This window comes from Ranitomeya imitator, chromosome 3 (assembly GCF_032444005.1).
Source record: "Ranitomeya imitator isolate aRanImi1 chromosome 3, aRanImi1.pri, whole genome shotgun sequence".
NCBI classification, from domain to species: Eukaryota; Metazoa; Chordata; class Amphibia; order Anura; family Dendrobatidae; genus Ranitomeya; species Ranitomeya imitator.
Genome location: NC_091284.1, coordinates 818,956,554 through 818,978,362, shown reverse-complemented (window position 1 = coordinate 818,978,362; position 21,809 = coordinate 818,956,554). Strand labels below are relative to the sequence as shown.

The window sequence follows — 21,809 nt, the reverse complement described above, 5'->3', positions numbered from 1 at the left end:
TGATGTATTTATTTTATTTTTTGAGTATACTGTTTTAAATGGGGGGGCGGTCCTGTTACTGTGCAGAGTGACACTATATCACCTTTTTTTCTTCATGTGATGTAATGTAGAAGTTGTGAAAAATTAAGTAATGTGTTCTGCAAGCGGAGCTCGAGATAACTGTGTTATTTCCTGCAGAAACGAGTCCTGGCTGGAAGGAATGATGGCGGTCTGTGCTGGATGAAAGATGAAGGACTTCACCTAGAGACGTCACTGGTGAGTCAGTGTTACCTATACACTGACACTATACACTGTATACTATATAGAGGTCCTGTGTATAATGTCACCAGTGATCTCTGTATTACCTCTACACAGACACTGCATACTAAGTACAGATCTCCTGTGAATACTGGCACTTATGGTGATAGTATTGTGGTTTTTTTTTTTATTACTGATCAGTATTGTAGTATTCAGTCACTATGTGGTGGTAATATGTGGTCTGGAAATGGTGTTGTGGTATTTGTCCCTTGTATGTAGTATTATTCGGTCACTATGTGGCCTGGTCATGGTGTGGTGGTATTAAGTCACAGGTGTGGCATGTGGGGGTGACACCATTAGGCCCAGTTTAAGTTCTACAAAACAGGAAAACCGTTTTTGGTAACCTTTGTGTGTATTGAGTCGGGGGGGGTTTTTGGGCGCCAAACTCGGGAACAGCCCCGGGCGGCAAAAGCTCTAGCTACGCCTCTGAATATAACTACTATAATACTGCCTTTATGTACAAGAATATAACTACTATAATACTGCTCCTATGTACAAGAATATAACTACTATAATACTGCCCCTATGTACAAGAATATAACTACTATAATACTGCCCCTATGTACAAGAATATAACTACTATAATACTGCTCCTCTGTACAAGAATATAACTACTATAATACTGCTCCTATGTACAAGAATATAACTACTATAATACTGCCCCTATGTACAAGAATATAACTACTATAATACTGCTCCTCTGTACAAGAATATAACTACTATAATACTGCTCTTATGTACAAGAATATAACTACTATAATACTGCTCCTATGTACAAGAATATAACTAGTATAATGCTGCCCCTATGTACAAGAATATAACTACTATAATACTGCTCCTATGTACAAAAATATAACTACTATAATGCTGCTCCTATGTACAAGAATATAACTAGTATAATACTGCTCCTCTGTACAAGAATATAACTACTATAATACTGCTCCTATGTACAAGAATATAACTAGTATAATACTGCCCCTATGTACAAGAATATAACTACTATAATACTGCTCCTATGTACAAAAATATAACTACTATAATGCTGCTCCTATGTACAAGAATATAACTAGTATAATACTGCTCCTCTGTACAAGAATATAACTACTATAATACTGCTCCTATGTACAAGAATATAACTAGTATAATACTGCCCATATGTACAAGAATATAACTACTATAATACTGCTCCTATGTACAAGAATATAACTACTATAATACTGCCCATATGTACAAGAATATAACTACTATAATACTGCCCCTATGTACAAGAATATAACTACTATAATACTGCTCCTATGTGCAAGAATATAACTACTATAATACTGCCCCTATGTACAAGAATATAACTACTATAATACTGCTCCTATGTGCAAGAATATAACTACTATAATACTGCTCCTATGTACAAGAATATAACTAGTATAATACTGCCCCTATGTACAAGAATATAACTAGTATAATACTGCTCCTATGTACAAGAATATAACTAGTATAATACTGCTCCTATGTACAAGAATATAACTACTATAATACTGCCTCTATGTACAAGAATATAACTACTATAATACTGCCTCTATGTACAAGAATATAACTACTATAATACTGCTCCTATGTACAAGAATATAACTAGTATAATACTGCTCCTATGTACAAGAATATAACTAGTATAATACAGCCCTCTGTGGCAGTGTCTCTTAGTTTGTCTGTACACTGGGGCCTAGTGTCAGCCATTACTGAGGTTTCCGGGATCAGTAATAATTGATGTTCTTCCTCCTGGTGAGATGATTGGACGGTTCCTGGTAGAGAGTGACCTTCATGGACGTCCTCTTGCAGTATGTGGCGGTGGAGTTTATTGATATGTACAGATGTCGGTTATTGATCCATTTCTTCTGACTCCTATTGTTTTCTTTACTTTCTATATTACAACCAATCTGTGGCCTCCTCGGAGTTTATCACCCAGCTTTTCTATAGCATGTGAGTCACAGAAAGCTGGCTGAGCGGAGGCCACTGCTATAATGCATGATTCCCTTTCCATAGTCTGCACATGCTCAGTATTTGAACGGCCTAGTGCATGATGGGACATGTGGTCCACCTGAACTAAACTGCCTCAAGGACATTTCCAACTGTCTTCCTACCTGGCAGTCATTTTGATCTAGCCCAGTCATGGAGAAAAGCTGTAGAAAGTCAGGTATGCTTTCCAAAAGGGCGACCATCACACAGATTTTCACCCAGCTTTCCTATGACCCTGAATGTTGACGCTGCATAGTTACAGTCGTGCTAAAGTCGAGATCTACACTGTTTATGTTAAGGATTTTAGGAAAGCTGAGTTAACACCCCTGTCACGGGAGCCATACTTGTAGTCAACCAGCTTTTCGGGAATCCTGAATGTTAAATTTCTCTAAGGATTTCCTTTGAATCCTGAACGGTTCCTGCCCAGACATACCACCACATACAGAGACTGAATCCATTGCTTCCTATCCAGACTTGTTTGCCATTCAGTGTTTCGGCAAAGCTGAGTCACAATCCGTGTCACAGCAGCCATATTTGTGGGCACCCAGTTTTCCTAGTATCCTGTATGATACAGCCACACAGTTATACAGCCCTGCAGAAAAGGATGGACCTCTTTCTGTAGAACGTGGCTGCTTTGCCATTCAGAATTCTGGGAAAGTTGAGTTATAAACCCCTGTAATCACAGCCATACTGAGATCCTGAATAGTAAACCTGCCGAGTTGTAAAGGTAAAAGTCCAGACCTTTTTCTGCCTAAGTTGGCTAGTTTACCTTTTAGGGATCTGTAAAAGTTATCACAAATCCTGTCTCGGCAGACATATTTGCAATCACCCAGCTTTTCTAAAATCCTGATTGTTACATTTGCCTAGTTATTCAGCCATATATAGGTAGGGACCTATTATTCCATAAGTAGACCATGTTGTAATTCAGGTTCATGAAAAAGCTGAGTCAAAATCTCTGCATATTGCTTGTCACCCAGCTTTCCTAGAATCATGAACCCTGTATGCCCACTTATACAGACATATGAATCGAGACCCTTGGCTCAGCTGGCTTACCATTCAGGAATCTGAAAATTTTTGCACAACCCCTGTTATGGCAAACATGTTGGATTATCACCCAGCTTTCCTAGAATCCTGAATGGTAAACAGGCTCAATTATACAGGCATGGAAAACCCGAGATCTTTTATTGCCTAAATTGTCTGGGTTACCTTACAGAAATCTGTTAAAGTCATCACATTCACAATCCTTGTTTTACTAGCCATATTGTTTATCACTCAGCTTCACTAGAATCCTGAATGGCATATCTGCCCAGATATATAAGTGTGCAAAAACTAGGACCTTTCATGTTATAAGTTGGCTAGGTTACCTTTGAGAAATCTCGGAAAAGTTATCACAACCCCTGTAATGCCAGCAGTATGGGTCAGCACCCAGCTTTCCTAGAATCCTGAACTGCATATCCTCCCAAATATAGGCGTACAGAAACCAAAAAAGGGATCTTTTAATGACTAAGTTGGCTAGGTTACCTTTGAGAAATTTCGGAAAAGTTATCACAACCCCTGTAATGCCAGCCGTATCGGTCAGCACCCAGCTTTCCTAGAAACCTGAATGGCATATTTTCCCAGATATATAAGCATGCAAAAACTTGGACCTTTTATTGTCTAAGTTGGCTAGGTTACCTTTGAGAAATCTTGGAAAAGTTATCAAAACCCCTGTAATGCCAGCCATATCGGTTAGCACCCAGCTTTCCTAGAATCCTGAATGGCATATCCTCCCAGATATACAGGCGTGCAAAAAACGAGACCTTTTATTGTCTAACTCGGCTGGCTTGCTTTTCTGGAAGCTGGAAAAGTTGTCATAGCTCATGTCCTGGCAGCCATATTAGCAGTCACCCAGCTTTCCTAGAATACTGAACATCCTGTCATACAGCTGGACAGAAGTTTTGAATCTTTCTTTCACTGTTTATCCCGATTGGTTTGCCATTCAGTATTCTGGAAAAGTTGTCATAGCCCCTGTCTTGACAGATATATTAGCTGTCACCCAGCTTTTCCAGATCCAGATGATTTTTTTGGCCAATGACCTTTGAGTCGTGTGGGGAGAATGTGTCCCTGTCGTGCGTGTGTGGCACAGTGTAGCAGTGGGTGTGGACACAGGGAAGTTTGGGCACCGTCCTGCAGATAGATGAGACGCAGCGTCCCTCCCAGCATCAGCATCCATCCCTGCTCGCTCGTCTCCTCTCCATCCATGATCATTGATCACATATTCCAGCGGTGAGGAGCATCCCAGATGTCAGTCGCTCATAGACGTAACCTCGCGGATGTAGCAGAGCCGAGTTTGTGCTTTTACATAGGACTGCAGGTAAAACCTACTGCATTATCTTAACTCTTTGACTTCTCCTGATATATCAATTCCAGCTCTGCTACAACATTAATTGTAAGCTGCTGGGAAATTGAAAAAAAAAAACCAAAACCTGCAGTCCTTGCTGGGGGTTGTAGTTCCACAAGGCATTTTTCCAATCGCTTCGATTACGTCCTTTGGGTTGTAGGCTATCTGAGTTTGTCATTTGACTTTTCTGCTGGGGGTTGTAGTTCCACTATGATGTTGCAAAGTCCTTCATTTGCCTCCTGTTACTTTATCTGTGAGTTAGTTCCTCTGGGCAGATGTAGCAGAGCTGAGAATGTCATCTGTCATTTTTCCTTTTATTGCATTGGAAGTGACAAAACTGAGAAATGACAAAATCAGCTCTGCTACATCTTATGTCGCCTTGCACAATGCAAGTGCAGCTTCAAGACCAGGTTTTACTAACCCTCGATATTTTTACATCTCTGGATTTGTTTGATTAGTGAGCATTTTGGACAAACTTTCTATGCCGAGATGTAGCAGAGCTGAATTTGTCATTTGGTCCAACTCTAGGCCATATTGCAGAGTTATCAGTGGTTGTACATAGGATTACAGACAAACCAGTGCACAGGGGATGGGAACATCCTGGGTTTATTCGCCGTCTCTGCGCATTTTAATAATTTTTCTTAGAGGTACCGGCAGTAAATGTGACATAGAGGCGCATGGTGCAGGTAGAATTCACCGTCACCTGCCCCCCAAAAATGTCCACTCAGGTAAATGGCAAAATTTCACGTCGTGTCTCGGAAAAATGTGCCAAAAATGCAATGACACGTTCAGCTCTGCTACATCTGCATGCAGAATATAGATGGCGAGGTTGGGTATTTGTCTTGTTTATTATTACGGCCGGAATGTGACACAGACTATTCTGGAACGGGTCAATTGTAGCTGCCGCACGTCCCCCTGGTAAACACCGAGAGGATAACACAGCACAATACCCAAACGGGACCCAAACAGGACATACAAAGTTTTACTTTACTTTTTCTTTCTTTCTATATATTTCATTTTGATTTTGTTTGCCTTGTAGTTGTTGCCCTTTTTTATAGTTTTGTAAATTTTCAGCTTTTTAGTTTCTCTTTTATTCTGTATTCATTTTTTTTTTGTTTTTTTGTTTTATTTTTGCATCTATTTTTTTTACATTTATGCACAATTTTCTTGCAATTTTTGCATATTATTTATTGTTTGATTTGTCATTTGTACATTTTCTTTTAGTTTTCTCTAGTTTTTTCATTTTGGAATTTTTCTTCCTTTATTAATTGTGGATTGTTTCATTTTTGGATTTCAATTTTTTTCATTTTCATGCAGAATTGAATTTTCTTACTTTCATCCCATCTCTTCCTTCTTCTCTCTTCCTCCCTCTCTCTTTCTCGTTCTTCCTCTCTCTCTTCCTTCCTCTTTCTTCCTCTCTCTTTCTTCCCCCTATCTTCCTCCTTCTTTCTTCCTTCCTCTCTCTTCCTCCCTCTCTCTTCCTCCCTTTCTCTTTCTCCCTATATCTTCCTCCCTTTCACTTTCTCTCTCTTCCTTCCTCTTTTCCTCCCTTTCATGTTCTCTCTTCCTCCCTCTCGCTTCCTCCCAATCGCTTCCTCACTCTCTCTTCCTCCCTCTCTCCCCTCTTTCTTCTTCCCTCTCTTTTCCTCCCTCTTTCTCTCTTCCTCCCTCTCTTTGCCTTCCTCTCTTTTCCTTCCTATCTCTTCCTCTCTCCCTTTCTCTCTTCCTTCTGCTCTCTTGCTTATTTTCTCCTCCTTGTTCTGTCTCCCTTCTTCTCTCTTCCTCCCTCTCTCTTCCTCCCTCTCTCTTCCCCCCTTTCCCTTTCTCTCTCTTCCTCGTTCTCTCTTCCTCGTTCTCTCTTCCTCGTTCTCTCTTCCTTCCTCCCTCTTTCTTAATTCTGCTCTCTTGCTTATTTTCTCCTCTGTGTTCTGTTTCCCTTCTTCTCTCTCTTCCTCTCTCCCTCCCTCTCTCTTCCCCCTCTCCCTTTATCTCTTCCTTCCTCTCTCTTTCTCACTCTCTTCCTCCCTTTCTCCTCCTCACTCTCTCTTCCTTCCTTTCTCTTCCTCTCTCTTCCTTTCTCTCTTTCTTCCTCTCCCTTTCTTGCTCTTCCTCCCTCCCTTCCTCACTCTCTCTTCCTCCCGCACTCTTCCTCCCGCACTCTTCCTCCCGCACTCTTCCTCCCTCTCTCTTCCTCCCGCGCTCTTCCTCCCGCACTCATCCTCCCTCTCTCTTCCTCCCGCGCTCTTCCTCCCTCTCTCTTCCTCCGCGCGCTCTTCCTCACTCTCTCTTCCTCACTCTCTCTTCCTCCCGCGCTCTTCCTCACTCTTCCTCCCTCTCTCTTCCTCCCTCTCTCTTCCTCCCGCACTCATCCTCTCTCTTCCTCCCGCGCTCTTCCTCCCTCTCTCTTCCTCCGCGCGCTCTTCCTCACTCTCTCTTTCTCCCGCGCTCTTCTTCCATCTCTCTTCCTCACTCTCTCTTCCTTCCTTTCTCTTCCTCTCTCTTCCTTCCTCTCTTTCTTCCTCTCCCTTCCTTGCTCTTCCTCCCTCCCTTCCTCACTCTCTCTTCCTCCCGCACTCATCCTCCCTCTCTCTTCCTCCCGCGCTCTTCCTCCCTCTCTCTTCCTCCGCGCGCTCTTCCTCACTCTCTCTTCCTCACTCTCTCTTCCTCCCGCGCTCTTCCTCACTCTCTCTTCCTCCCGCACTCTTCCTCCCTCTCTCTTCCTCCCTTTCTCTTACTCCCTCTCTCTTCCTCCCTCTCTCTTCCTCCCGCACTCATCCTCTCTCTTCCTCCCGCGCTCTTCCTCCCTCTCTCTTCCTCCGCGCGCTCTTCCTCACTCTCTCTTCCTCACTCTCTCTTCCTTCCGCGCTCTTCTTCCATCTCTCTTCCTCACTCTCTCTTCCTCACTCTCTTCCTCCCTCTCTTCCTCCCACGATCTTCCACCCTCTCTCTTCCTCCCACGCTCTTCCTCCCTCTTTCTTCCTTCCTCTCTTCCTCCCTCTCTCTTCCTCCTATGCTCTTCCTCCCTCTTTCTTCCTTCCTCTCTTCCTCCCTCTCTCTTCCTCCCACGCTCTTCCTCCCTCTCTTCCTCCGCGCGCTCTTCCTCACTCTCTCTTCCTCACTCTCTCTTCCTCCCGCGCTCTTCTTCCATCTCTCTTCCTCACTCTCTCTTCCTCACTCTCTTCCTCCCTCTCTTCCTCCCACGCTCTTCCACCCTCTCTCTTCCTCCCACGCTCTTCCTCCCTCTTTCTTCCTTCCTCTCTTCCTCCCTCTCTCTTCCTCCTACGCTCTTCCTCCCTCTTTCTTCCTTCCTCGCTTCCTCCCTCTCTCTTCCTCCCATGCTCTTCCTCCCTCTTTCTTCCTTCCTCTCTTCCTCCCTCGCTCTTCCTCCCTCTCTCTTCCTTCCTCTCTTCCTCACTCTCTCTTTCTCCCTCCCTCTTACTCTCTCTTTTCCTTCTCTCCTCCTATCTGTCCCTTCCTCTCTCTTCCTTCTGCTCTCTTATTTTCTCCCCCTTTTTATGTCTCCCTTCTTCTCTTTCTTCTTCTCTTTCTTCCCCTTTCTCTGTCTCTTTTTCTCTATTCCTTTCTCTCTCTCTATTTCTATTCTGGAACATATTTGCATTAGTATAAGCGCCCCCCACCCGCCCTCTTTCAAGTGAACATTCATTCCTATCCCAATGTGAAGCTAATATTGCAGGGGGAACTTGTGTGATCCTTCCATTATTTTATGTTGCATCCATTTAATAAGTATATTCTGGATTTAGCAATTAAAACATACAAAAATTAAAGGATTTTCCAAAATATTTTCGGTATCGTTTTCATGCAGTTTTCTTCTGCTTGCTGTCATTACTTCCAGGGGACAAATCACACACTTGCATGGCTCAGATATTTGGACTGTACCTCTACCAGTTTGTCCATGTGTGCCGATCCTGTATGGAGGCACGTGCTGCCTTATACCTCAATAATACGCATGTAGCTCTATGGAATCAGGGCCCTGGCTATGTGGGTGCAGCGGCTGCAGCTTCCCCTGGGTCCTAGTGCTTCAGTGGGCCCAAGGCTGAGATAAAGAAATAAAAAATAGCATTGTATGCGCCAGGACCTCAGGTGTCATGGCGGATATTAACTGTTTATATCTCGGCAATCCAATATTTAACGGACAAATCCCAGACCCCTATTTAGTAACAGAACCGCTGTGGCTAAATACACTAAACATACATTACACACACTACATGTATTACATACACTAAACATACATTACACACACTACATGTATTACATACACTATACATACATTACACACACTACATGTATTACAAACACTACACACAGTACAGATTGTACATACAGTTGTGCTCAAAAGCTTACATACCCCGGCAGAATTTTTGCTTTCTTGGCTTCTTTTCAGAGAATATAAATGATAACACCAAAACTTTTTCTCCACTCATGGTTCGTGGTTGGGTGAAGCCATTTATTGTCAAACTACACTCCCTGACAGAAGTTATGTCGCTTATCCACGTTATGTAAATAAAAGCTTATAACCGGACGTTAAATTCATCCATTGGTTGTATAAATTATTCTTTTGAAAGCTGAAACCCTCCGAAATGTGGTTTAGGTTAAGAAAATAAATTGGCATCAATGCAGAAATATTGATCAGTTAATGGACACAGAATGGTCAGATTTTGGCAAGACAAAAGTTTTGTCGCCCACAGAAAGTAATGTGATATTCAAACAAATAATTCACTTAAAATACAAATATATGTCGCATAACATTGGTGAATGAAGTTGTGGTGCTATTAGAGTCATATTTAATATTTTGTGGGACTTCCATGAGCTTGAAGGACTGCATCCATGAGGTTCAACAATGATTCATACAATTTATCAATGAAGTCATCTGGAAAAGCACAGAATGCAGTCTTACCTGCCTCCCAGAGTTCATCTAGATTCTTTGGTTTTGTCATCCAAGCTTCCTCTTTCATCCTACCCCAAACATGCTCAATGATATTCATGTCTGGTGACTGGGCTGGCCAGTCCTTGAGCACCTTGATCTTTTTTGCCTGGAGGAACTTTGTTGTAGAGATGGATGTATGAGATGGAGCACCATCCTGCTGCTGAATTTTGCCCTTTTTATTATTTGGAATATAAGAGGTACCTAATACTTCTCGATATTTTAGGCTATTGATATTGCCCTCCACCTTGCAAATGTTTCGCACCCTCCATACTGAATGTAACCCCAGACCATGATCTTTCCACCACCAAATGTAACTGTTTTCTGGGTGTATTTTGGATCCATACGGGCTCCAGTAGGTCTCCTGCAGTATTTGTGGCGGCTGTGGTGTAATTCTACTGAAGATTCATCAGAGAAATCCACCTTCTGCCACTTTTCCAGCTTCCATCTGTTTAGCAGGCTGTGGGACTTTGCAAATGCCACACGGTTTTTTATTTTCCTTTTGTTTAGTGCTGGCTTCTGGGCACTGATTCCACCATGGAAGCCATTTCGAGACAGAATCCTACAAACTGTTCTAGTTGACACAGGGACTTGAGGTGACCAGGCCTGTTCGAGCTCTGTAGCAGTGGAAGAGGGGCTTGCTTTGGATTTTCTAACCAACAAACGTTCCTCCTGAGCAGTTGTCTTGTGGGGTCTGCCAGACCTGGGCTTGTCAAACACATCTCCAATCTCTTCAAATCTTTTTTTAATTCTTTGTACTTGACGCTGAGACACATTAAAGGTGCCAGCCACCTCTGCAGTGGATCTGATCTTCAGCCTCTTGATAATCCAGGTTTGGTCGCAGGGTGGATTTTTGGCATGTTGTCAAAGCTCAAGTTGCAGTTCAAGTGAAGGTCTGGGGTGCTGGGTTTCCTTTTATACACACACACTAATTAACCGATCATTTACTGAGCACAGGTGAGGATGTAAACTAGGATTGGGTGCATTATATGACCAGGCGACAAAATTTTTGTCTTGCCAAAATCTGACCATTCCGTGTCCATTAACTGATCAATATTTCTGCATTGATGCCAATTTATTTTCTTAAACTAAACCACATTTCGGAGGGTTTCAGCTTTCAAAATAATAATTTATACAACTAATGGATGAATTTAACGTCAGGTTATAAGCTTTTATTTACATAACATGGACAAGCGACATAACTTCTGTCAGGGAGTGTACTGTTTCTCTTTTTAAATCAGATAGTACAAATACACCATACAAATATTACACACACACTACCACTACGTGTATTACCGTACATACACTCTACATGCACTACACACAGTACAGATAGTACATGTACACTATACATACATTACACACACTACATTCCATTCACTATACATATACTACGCACACTAAATACACTATACTGAAACTTAGTACACTTCCAGTAGTAAATATACACTATACATTTATTCCACACACACAATACATACACACTGATTACACTACACACACTACATGCATTACACACTGAACACACTATACTTATAATAAATCCACGAGAGAGTACATATACACTATACATGCATTACACACACACTACATACACAATCTAAATATATACTACATACATAACATACACTGAATACACTAAAGTTTCACTACACATACTACAGATAGTACATATACACATTACACACACTTCATACACACTGATTATAATATACACACTACATACATTACACACTATACTTATACTACTCCCAATACAGACAGTACATATACATTATATATACATTACACACACTACCTACACAATATTAATATATACTACACACACTACATACAGTACATTACATACACTGAATACACTATTGTTACACTACACATACTACATATAGTACATATACACATTAGGCTACGTTCACATTTGCGTTGTTGGGCGCAGCGTCGGCGACGGATACCGACGCATGCGTCATGCACCCCTATCTTTAACATGGGGGGTGCATGGACATGCGCCGGTATGCGTTGTCATGCGTGTATGATGCATGGTTTTTTTTGGCGCACCAGACAGGGCGCGGACGACAGGTTGCAGTTTTGATGCGTCGCATTTCCGAAGAAAAACGCATGCAACGCACCTGCGTCGTAAATGCGTCAAAAAAACACATTAGTGTCTATGAAAAACGCATAGGGCGCAGGTGCCTGTGTTGAGCCGTGTTTTTTGATGCATGCGCCATTTTGACTTTATGTATTTTTTGGGGGGGCGTTTTTGATCTTCAATTGTATAGGACAACGCATGCGTCAAAAAACGCTGCGTTGTGTATGCGTTTGACATGCGTTGTGCGTTGCGTCGACGACGCTGCGCCCAACAACGCAAATGTGAACGTAGCCTAACACACACTTCATACACTACACATATACTACACACACTACATACATTACATACACTGAATACACTATTGTTACACTACACATACTGCAGATAGTACATATACACATTACACACACTATACATATACTATACACAATACATACATTATACACTGTACTTATACCACTCGCACTACAGATAGTACATGTACACTATACATTACACACACACTACAAATACTTTATATATACTACACACACTATCTATTCTGAATACAATACACCATACATATACTAAATGCAGTACATACACTACCTGCATTACCAGTCAAAAGTTTGGACACACTTGTTTACCCATTGGTTTTGCTTGTTGTTATTTTAATGTGAACATTGTAGGTTCAGACTAAAGGCAGCAAAACCACAAAGGGAAGCAACAGATATGGAAACAAGGAGTAAAGGAACACATGCTAGTACCGGAGAATCCTTTATCCAAACGTGCAAGGGTCAAAACCTGAGATTTACTACTTTTGTTTTTTTAGTCACCTCCAGAGCTGCCTTCAAAATGGTGCTGTTACCAAAGTACTATGCATAGTGCGATGCTGGATGACTCGGGTATCATGGCAGCAATCAATTCTCAACCTCAATTATGTGGATTGAATCTCAGATAAGTGTGGGTTATACCTCCGAAACCCCCGCATTTTGAAGGAACAAGGGTCCTCTTTGGGTGTTTTTATAACTCCTATACACTTGAATTGGAGTAATCACATCCAAGGCCACCACACCTGGTGGATAGGAATCCCATTCTTTTAGTAGATTTCTGCATCTAGGATGACCTTCTTGGAGATTGGTGATGTTTGGTGTAACCTTTCTCTGATTCCATTCCAGATCTTCTGTTGATGGTTCTTCCATAAAAGTGGGCGATTGCAACCCCCCGATAAAAATTTAAACCATGGATAAAATTTTAGAAGCCGTCATGCAGTCTTCTTACCCCATGTACGTCAAGCAGAGCTTGGCACGACGCGTAATCGAAGCTTCCAAGCAGCCTATTGACATTGAGCAATGCTGGTCCATGTTAGAACTATCCACCAAGCTCTTCTTTTTGGGAGAATCTCGTTTCGCTAGAGAAACCGCTAGAGAAGTTCTGGAGGTCTACGGGACGTATCACCCAGAAGAATTTGAGGAGTTTTTCAATGTCCGGTTCATATTGGGTCTTCTACAGGAGGGATATGGGCATCTCGGAAAGAGACATGCCTATATCTTAGAATACATACATCTCGGCCTGCAATTTGTGTTGGACAAACCTTCCACCGAGGAGATCTTTAGGCTTTTGAGGGTAGAAGTCCTCCGTATTGTCTGTGAAAGACCAAGTCTTAATATCTGCGTGAGGGTCAGCAAACTCTTGACCTCACACCCTCAATGTATTCCGGAAGGCAACCATCAGCTCTTGTTCTGCCAGCAGCTGGTACGATGTATCGGGCAGTTCCACTGTCATTCCGAAGGAGAGGAAGGGATCCTACAGTTTCTTGACCAGGTGAACAGAGTCAGTGCCCTTCTGCAAAGTATCTGGAGGCTTCAGACGTCTCTGGTTCTTCCATCCCTCAAGGAAGTATTTGCTATTATATCTCTAACAGGTAAGAAGGTATGACAGAAGAAAGGTATATCGCTTTGGCTGGATAGCCCGTGTCCTTCATATATCGACAGGCCGGGTCTTCGATACAGTGACAGGCTGGGTCCACCTTTCTGTGACAGGCTGGGTCATCCATATAGTGACAGGTCAGGTCTACCGTACAGCGATAAGCCAGGTCCTCCTCCTTATAGCGACAGGCTGGGTCCTACTCACAGCAACAGACCTGATGCTCGATATACCAATGGACTGGGTCCTCTATACAGCAACAGGCCAGGTCCTCCTCCTTGCAGTGACAGGCTGGGTCCTCCTTACAGCAACAGACTAGTTCCTTCATATAGCGATAGAATGGGTCCTATATACAGCGACAGTCTGGATGCTCCTTACAGGTAGAGACCAGTTTCTCCATATAGCATCAGAGCAGGTCCATATAGCGGTAGGCTGTGTCCACTGTATAGCAATATGCTGTGACCTCTATATAGTGGCAGCCCGGGTCTACTGTACAGTGACAGGCCAGATCCACCATATAGCCATAGGCCGGATATACCAGATAGCGATAGGCCGCGTCCTCCTGACAGCGACAGGCTGGGTCCTTCTTATATCGATAGGTTGGGACGGGACCTCCTTACAGTGACAGGCAGGATCTTACTTATAGTGACAGGCCAGGTCCACCATAAAGTAATGGGCCAGATCATTCTTTTAGCGACAGGACGGGTCTCCCTTATAGTGATAGTATGTGTCCACTATATAGCAACAAGCTGGGTCCACCATATAATGAAAGGCCATGTCTTCCTTATAGTGACAGGCCACGTCCACCATATAGCAACAGGCAAGATCACCACATAGACCAGATCCACCATATAGTGACAGGCCGTATCTACCATATAACGACAGGCCGGATTCACCATATAGTCACAGGCCGAGTCTTCATTATAGTATAACAGGCTGTGTCATATAGTGACAGGCTGTGTCTTCCTAATAGTGACAGGCCGTGGCTAACATATAGTGACAGGCTGTGTCTTCCTTATAGTGACAGGCCGTGGCTAACATATAGTGACAGGCCAGGCCTTCCTATAGTGACAGGGCGTGGCTAACATATAGTGACAGGCCGGGTCTTCCTTATAGTTACAGGGCATGGCTAACATATAGTGACAGGCTGTGTCTTCCTATAGTGACAGGCCGTGGCTAACATATAGTGACAGGCTGTGTCTTCCTTATAGTGACAGGCCGTGGCTAACATATAGTGACAGGCTGTGTCTTCCTTATAGTGACAGGCCGTGGCTAACATATAGTGACAGGCCAGGCCTTCCTATAGTGACAGGGCGTGGCTAACATATAGTGACAGGCCGGGTCTTCCTTATAGTTACAGGCCATGGCTAACATATAGTGACAGGCTGTGTCTTCCTTATAGTGACAGGCCGTGGCTAACATATAGTGACAGGCTGTGTCTTCCTTATAGTGACAGGCCGTGGCTAACATATAGTGACAGGCCAGGCCTTCCTATAGTGACAGGGCGTGGCTAACATATAGTGACAGGCTGTGTCTTCCTTATAGTGACAGGCCGTGGCTAACATATAGTGACAGGCCAGGCCTTCCTATAGTGACAGGCCGTGGCTAACATATAGTGACAGGCCGGGTCTTCCTTATAGTTACAGGCCATGGCTAACATATAGTGACAGGCTGTGTCTTCCTATAGTGACAGGCCGTGGCTAACATATAGTGACAGGCTGTGTCTTCCTTATAGTGACAGGCCGTGCCTAACATATAGTGACAGGCTGTGTCTTCCTTATAGTGACAGGCCGTGGCTAACATATAGTGACAGGCCAGGTCTTCCTATAGTGACAGGCCGTGGCTAACATATAGTGACAGGCCGGGTCTTCCTTATAGTGACAGGCCGTGGCTAACATATAGTGACAGGCTGTGTCTTCCTCATAGTGACAGGCCGTGGCTAACATATAGTGACAGGCCGGGTCTTCCTTATAGTGACAGGCCAGGTCTTCCTATAGTGACAGGCCGTGGCTAACATATAGTGACAGGCTGTGTCTTCCTTATAGTGACAGGCTGTGGCTAACATAAAGTGACAGGCTGCGTCTTCCTTATAGTGACAGGCCGTGGCTAACATATAGTGACAGGCCAGGTCTTCCTATAGTGACAGGCCACGTCCACCATATAGTGACAGGCCAGGTCTTCCTATAGTGACAGGCCGTGGCTAACATATAGTGACAGGCGAGGTCTTCCTTATAGTGACAGGCTGTGGCTAACATATAGTGACAGGCTGTGTCTTCCTTATAGTGACAGGCCGTGGCTAACATATAGTGACCGGCTGTATCTTCCTTATAGTGACAGGTCATGGCCACCATATAGTGACAGGCCAGGTCTTCCTTATAGTGACAGGCCGTGGCTAACATATAGTGACAGGCCAGGTCTTCCTTATAGTGACAGGCCGTGGCTAACATATAGTGACAGGCTGTGTCTTCCTTATAGTGATAGGCCGTGGCTAACATATAGTGACAGGCCGGGTCTTCCTTATAGTGACAGGCCGTGGCTAACATATAGTGACAGGCCAGGTCTTCCTTATAGTGACAGGCCGTGGCTAACATATAGTGACAGGCCAGGTCTTCCTATAGTGACAGGCCGTGGCTAACATATAGTGACAGGCCAGGTCTTCCTATAGTGACAGGCCGTGGCTAACATATAGTGACAGGCTGTGTCTTCCTTATAGTGACAGGCCGTGGCTAACATATAGTGACCGGCTGTATCTTCCTTATAGTGACAGGTCATGGCCACCATATAGTGACAGGCCAGGTCTTCCTTATAGTGACAGGCCGTGGCTAACATATAGTGACAGGCCAGGTCTTCCTTATAGTGACAGGCCGTGGCTAACATATAGTGACAGGCCAGGTCTTCCTATAGTGACAGGCCGTGGCTAACATATAGTGACAGGCCAGGTCTTCCTATAGTGACAGGCCGTGGCTAACATATAGTGACAGGCCGGGTCTTCCTATAGTGACAGGCCACGTCCACCATATAGTGACAGGCCAGGTCTTCCTATAGTGACAGGCCGTGGCTAACATATAGTGACAGGCGAGGTCTTCCTTATAGTGACAGGCCGTGGCTAACATATAGTGACCGGCTGTATCTTCCTTATAGTGACAGGTCATGGCCACCATATAGCGACAGGACGGCTCCTCCGCCATGAAGGCTATTCTTTTATTGGGTCTCTGACCAGTTTAACTCCAAATTTCCTGATGGGGCAGATGAGGGTGGCTTTTCTGGAGGACAGCCTCAGTTTGCTTCTCTAATTGACCAATTATCGTCATACATCATTTTCTGTAATTGCTTCTTGCCTATTTTAAGGCTGATTTTTGGGTTTTCTAGATGAGGTGGAGACTCCCTCCAACGCCCTGGCCAGCGTGGTGCAGCACGTGCCCCTTCAGCTCATGGAAGGTATTGTAAGAAATTTGGCCAACGCGGACAGCGTGACTGATGCCCAGATGATGACCTCTATAAACAGGTAGAATTTACGCACTCAGTGATGTCACATGACCGAGCGAGTGAGATACATCTATTTTTTTGCTCCATGTTTGATTCCTTAAAGTGGTTTTCCACTTTAAAAAAGTGGTCCCAAAAGTAATGTATACTTGTAAAATAACAAACTCTGATAGAACTCGCCCTCTCCCGGTTCGACACCAGTTCACTGCCGCTGCTCCAGTCCATGTGTTTTGGCTGCAGGGATACATGACTACAATGCACATCACCGCTGCAGCCAATCATTGAGCTCAGCATCTCATGTCATGTCGCGTGATATGAGCTGTAATCGTGATGCCACTGCTGGAAACAAAATACAGAAACTGAAGCAGTGGTGACATCACATCTTCAGCACATATCGCTGCAGTTAATCACTGATCTTGGTAGTTCAAACATCTATATCAGCAGAGTCGCTGAGCTCCGTGATTAGCTGCAGCAGTGATGTGAGCTGTAGTTGTGATGTCACCAATGCAGCTAAAGCACAAGGACTGGAGTAGCAATGACATCACCACTACAGCGCACTTTATCGTTGCAGTCAATCACTGACCTTGGTAGCTTTTGTCTCCTATATCAGCAGTCTCTGAGCTCTGTGATTGGCTGCAGCAGTAATGGAAGTCTATGGGAGCAGTAATGGCTGCAATCATGATGTGACGCCTACCGCCAAAAGACAAAAACTGAACCAGCAAGAGGGTGCCAGTGCTAAACCCGGGCAGTGCGAGTACTGTCCTGAGGTTGCTATTTACAAGTGTGGTGTCACGTAGTGACTTGGGACGGTGGGAGCCTACCTGATCGCTCGAACTATGGGACACCCTAGTCTATCCCTGTCCCTGTCCCCCGGATGGTGGAGATGCCAGGGGCACATACCTTGTTATGCTTTTATCTTAAACCTTATATGTTCCCTACCCCACCCAGGAAGGTGTGAGGCGGAAGTGTAACCAGACAGACAAGGGTAGACAGACAGGGATAAAAGAAAACTACAATCATACAAATACACTCACAAAACAACAGAGTAGGAAACAGGGTTGGGATGGGTAGGAGAAACCAAATAGGAGAGGATAAACATGTAACCCAACTCCACGCAGAAATCTCCTGAACATTCCAACTGCCAACTCCAAATACTGAATTACTACTCCAAGACCAAACCAGAAGTTAGAACTATCACTGGCAATTCCCAAGTGCCAGTGATGAGCTTATATACCAGAGGGGAGTGGCCAACACAGAACAGCTGAAGAAATTCACGATGAGCTCTCCAGGAGATCAACTGAACATATTAACCCTTGAAATGACAGAGCAAGTGAAAATCTGCACTGTTTAATAGGATGGTGAATCAGTTCCAATCAATGCAGGAATTCGTGTGACCAGACACTGTGATCTTCTGACCCCTATCTGTCACAGTATCCCATGAAATATGCATTACTTCAGGGACCCCTTTTCTTAAAGCGAACCCCTTTAATGCCTTAGTAGAAGTATTGTGACTGTTGTCTTCATGACACTTATTTTGCCATACCAGTACCTGTGTAACCTCTAACAGCCTATAGTTCCCTTCACTGCCTGCAAGTTTAAATAAAAGACCAAGAGAAGGAGAGGAGGGAGATGCGGCTGCAGATTCCCTCCCTCAGTGGCTGTAAGACTGCATGCTGTGGGAGGAGGAGCTGCAAGGGAGAGATATTTGATTGGCTCAGAGGCACAGTACAACTCCCCGCCCACTCAGCAGCCAGAAAAAGAAGAAGTAGAGACAAATTCTTCTGAGATGAGCTGCTTCATATTTGGAATAAACTAATTTTTAATATCTACTTTTTTTGCAGGATGATCGACTGGGTATCGTGGCCTCTGGGCAAGAACATCGACAAGTGGATTATTGCTTTATTAAAGGGGCTTGCCGCTGTCAAGAAGTTCAGCATTCTGACCGAAGTTTCCCTATCAAAAATACAAAAGGTCCAAATCTACAACAGAGATTATGGATGCGGTGGGGTCAGAGATTATGGATGCAATGGGGTCAGAGATTATGGATGCATTGGGGTTAGAGAATATGGTTGCGGTGGGGTTAGAGATTATGGATGCGGTGGGGTTAGAGATTATGGTTGTGGTGGGGTAAGAGATTATGGATGTGGTGGAGTCAGAATTTATGTATGCGGTGGGGTTAGAGATTATGGATGTGGTGGGGTTGTTAGAGATTATGGATGTGGTGGAGTCAGAGTTTCTGTATGCGGTGGGGTAAGAGATTATGGATGTGGTGGGGTTAGAGATTATGGATGTGGTGGGGTTAGGGATTATGGACGTGGTGGAGTCAGAGTTTATGTATGCGGTGGGGTAAGAAATTATGGATGTGGTGGGGTTAGGGATTATGGATGCGGTGGGGTTAGAGCTTATGGATGCAGTGGCGCGAGAGATTATGGATGCAGTGGGGCGAGAGATTATGGATGCGGTGGCGCGAGAGATTATGGATGCAGTGGGGTTAGAGATTATGGATGTGGTGGGGTCAGATACAGTGGGGAAAATAAGTATTTGATACACTGACATTTTTGTAAGTTTTCCCATCTACATAGAATAGAGAGGTCTGTAATTTATATTGTAGGTACACTTCACCTGTGAGAGAAGGAATCTAAAAATAAAAAAAAAAAACAGAAAATCACAATGCTGGGATGGGCTACAGGACAGTAGGCTAGCAGCTTGGTAAGAACGCAACAACTGTTGGCACAAATATTAGAAAATAGAAGAAACAAGATGACTGTCAATCTTCCTCAGTCTAGGGATTCCATGCAAGATCTCGCCTCGTAGGTTAAGGATGATTCTGACAAAAATCAGGAATCAGTCCAGAAGTGCACGGGAGGACCTGGTCTATGACCTGAAGAGAGCTGGGACCACAGTCTCAAACATTAGCGTTAGTAACACTACACTGTCATGGATTAAAATCCTGCAAGGCATGCAAGGTCCCTCTGCTCACACCAGCACATGTTCAGACCCTTTGAAGTTCTCCAATGACAATCTGAAAGATCCAGAGGAGCCAAAGGAGAAGGTTATGTGGTTAGATGAAACCAAAATAGAATTTTTTGGTATCAACTCCACTCATTGTGTTTGGAGGAATAAGAAGGATGAGTACAAGAATACCGTCCCAACTGTGAAGCATGGTGGGGGAAACATCATACTTTGGGGGTACTTTTTGCAAAGGGGACAGGAAAACTGCACTGTATTGAAAGGAGGCTGGATGGGGTCATGTATCATGAGATTTTGGCCAACAACCTCCTTCCCTCAGTAAGAGCATTGAACATGGGTCGTGGCTGGGTATTCCAGCATGACAATGACCTGGCACAGTCAGGGAAACTAAGGAGAGGCTCCGTAAGAAGCATTTCAAGGTCCTGGAGTAGCCTAGCTGGTCTCCAGACCTGAACCCAATAGAAAATCTTTGGAGGGAGCTGAAACTCAATGTTGCTCAGCGACAGCCCGAAACCTGAAAGATCTGGAGAAGATCTGTATGGAGGAGGGGGCCAATATCCCTGCTGCAGTGTGCGCAAACTTGGTCAAGAACTACAGGAAACGTCTGACCTCTGTAAAATACTTGCAAACTCGTCAATGTATCAAATACTTATTTTCCCCACTGTAGATTGATAGATCGATATGGGATAGATAGAATAAATAAGATAGACGTCCTGTAGATATTTAATGTCACAAGTCACATATAATAAACTAGCACCCTTTATTGCCTTTCATGTGGCACTAAAGGGTGTTTAGCCTTTTGACACCTATTAAATAATTAATTATTTTGAAAAAAATGTCATGGGGTCCCTCTTATTTTTAATAACCAGCTGAGGGAAAGCAGACATCAGGGGGCTGGTGTTATTATTCTGGGAAGGAGCCACCATCCATGGAGCTTCCCAGCCTATTAATAACAGCTCACAGCTGTCTGTGTTGCCTTTATTGGTTATTAAAAAGTGGAACCCCCCAAAAAATGACCAACCTATTTTTAATAATCAGTAAAGGCTAAGCAGACAGCTGTGGGTTAATATTAATAGGCTGGGAAAGGTCCATGATATTGGCCCCTTCCCAACCCCCAGCCTCAACCCCAAAATGACGCATCCATTAGATGCACTAATTCTGGTGCTTTGCCTCGGCTCTTCACGATTGCCATGGTGCTTTAGAAATCAGGTCAATGATTTGGGGTTGATGTCAGCTCTGTAATGTCCGATGACATTAAGCCTAGGGTTTAGTAATGGAGAGACGTCTGTCAGACACCCCCTTTGCTAACCCACTTAAGTTAAAATAAATAAACACACACAGAGAAAAGTCCTTTAATTGTACAAAGCACTCCCTGACAATTTCGGTACTCTCTTTTGCCCATTTAACACCATGAAAAAAAATCCATAATACGGACATCCCACGACGATCCCCTACTCTGCTACATTTGGCTGCTAGGCACAATCCGTCTTTAGGTTTCTGCTATTCCATGTGTCGTTTCAGGTGTTCTCGAAGCTGCTGTACCCGGTGGTACGAGACTCTGCGCTGTGTGTCCTGCGGTACCTGCTGCTGAGTTTTCAGCACTCACCCGAAGCCTTTCATCTGGTAATTCCCTGATGATGTGCTGAATATTGCTCCATGCAGCCCACAGACATCACTCGTTTGTGTATTTGCCACTGATTGTAATGATAGAGAAATTCAACCTCACACCACAATAA

The 21,809-nt window shown here is 43.9% G+C and overlaps 2 protein-coding genes across 2 annotated transcripts in view; one reads left to right on the top strand and one right to left on the bottom strand.

The window, feature by feature from the left end:
* The window catches only part of ALG8 (ALG8 alpha-1,3-glucosyltransferase), an 84,418-nt gene that overhangs the window by 34,504 nt on the left and 28,105 nt on the right, over positions 1–21,809 (bottom strand). The window lies entirely within an intron of this gene.
* The window catches only part of USP35 (ubiquitin specific peptidase 35), a 56,625-nt gene continuing 47,688 nt past the window's right edge, over positions 12,873–21,809 (top strand). Inside the window, exons 1-4 of the mRNA XM_069759350.1 lie at positions 12,873–13,618; positions 16,990–17,125; positions 18,945–19,074; positions 21,595–21,696. Coding sequence (XP_069615451.1) covers positions 12,937–13,618; positions 16,990–17,125; positions 18,945–19,074; positions 21,595–21,696 — 1,050 coding nt within the window. The 5' untranslated portion in view covers positions 12,873–12,936. The remainder of the gene's footprint in view (positions 13,619–16,989; positions 17,126–18,944; positions 19,075–21,594; positions 21,697–21,809) is intronic.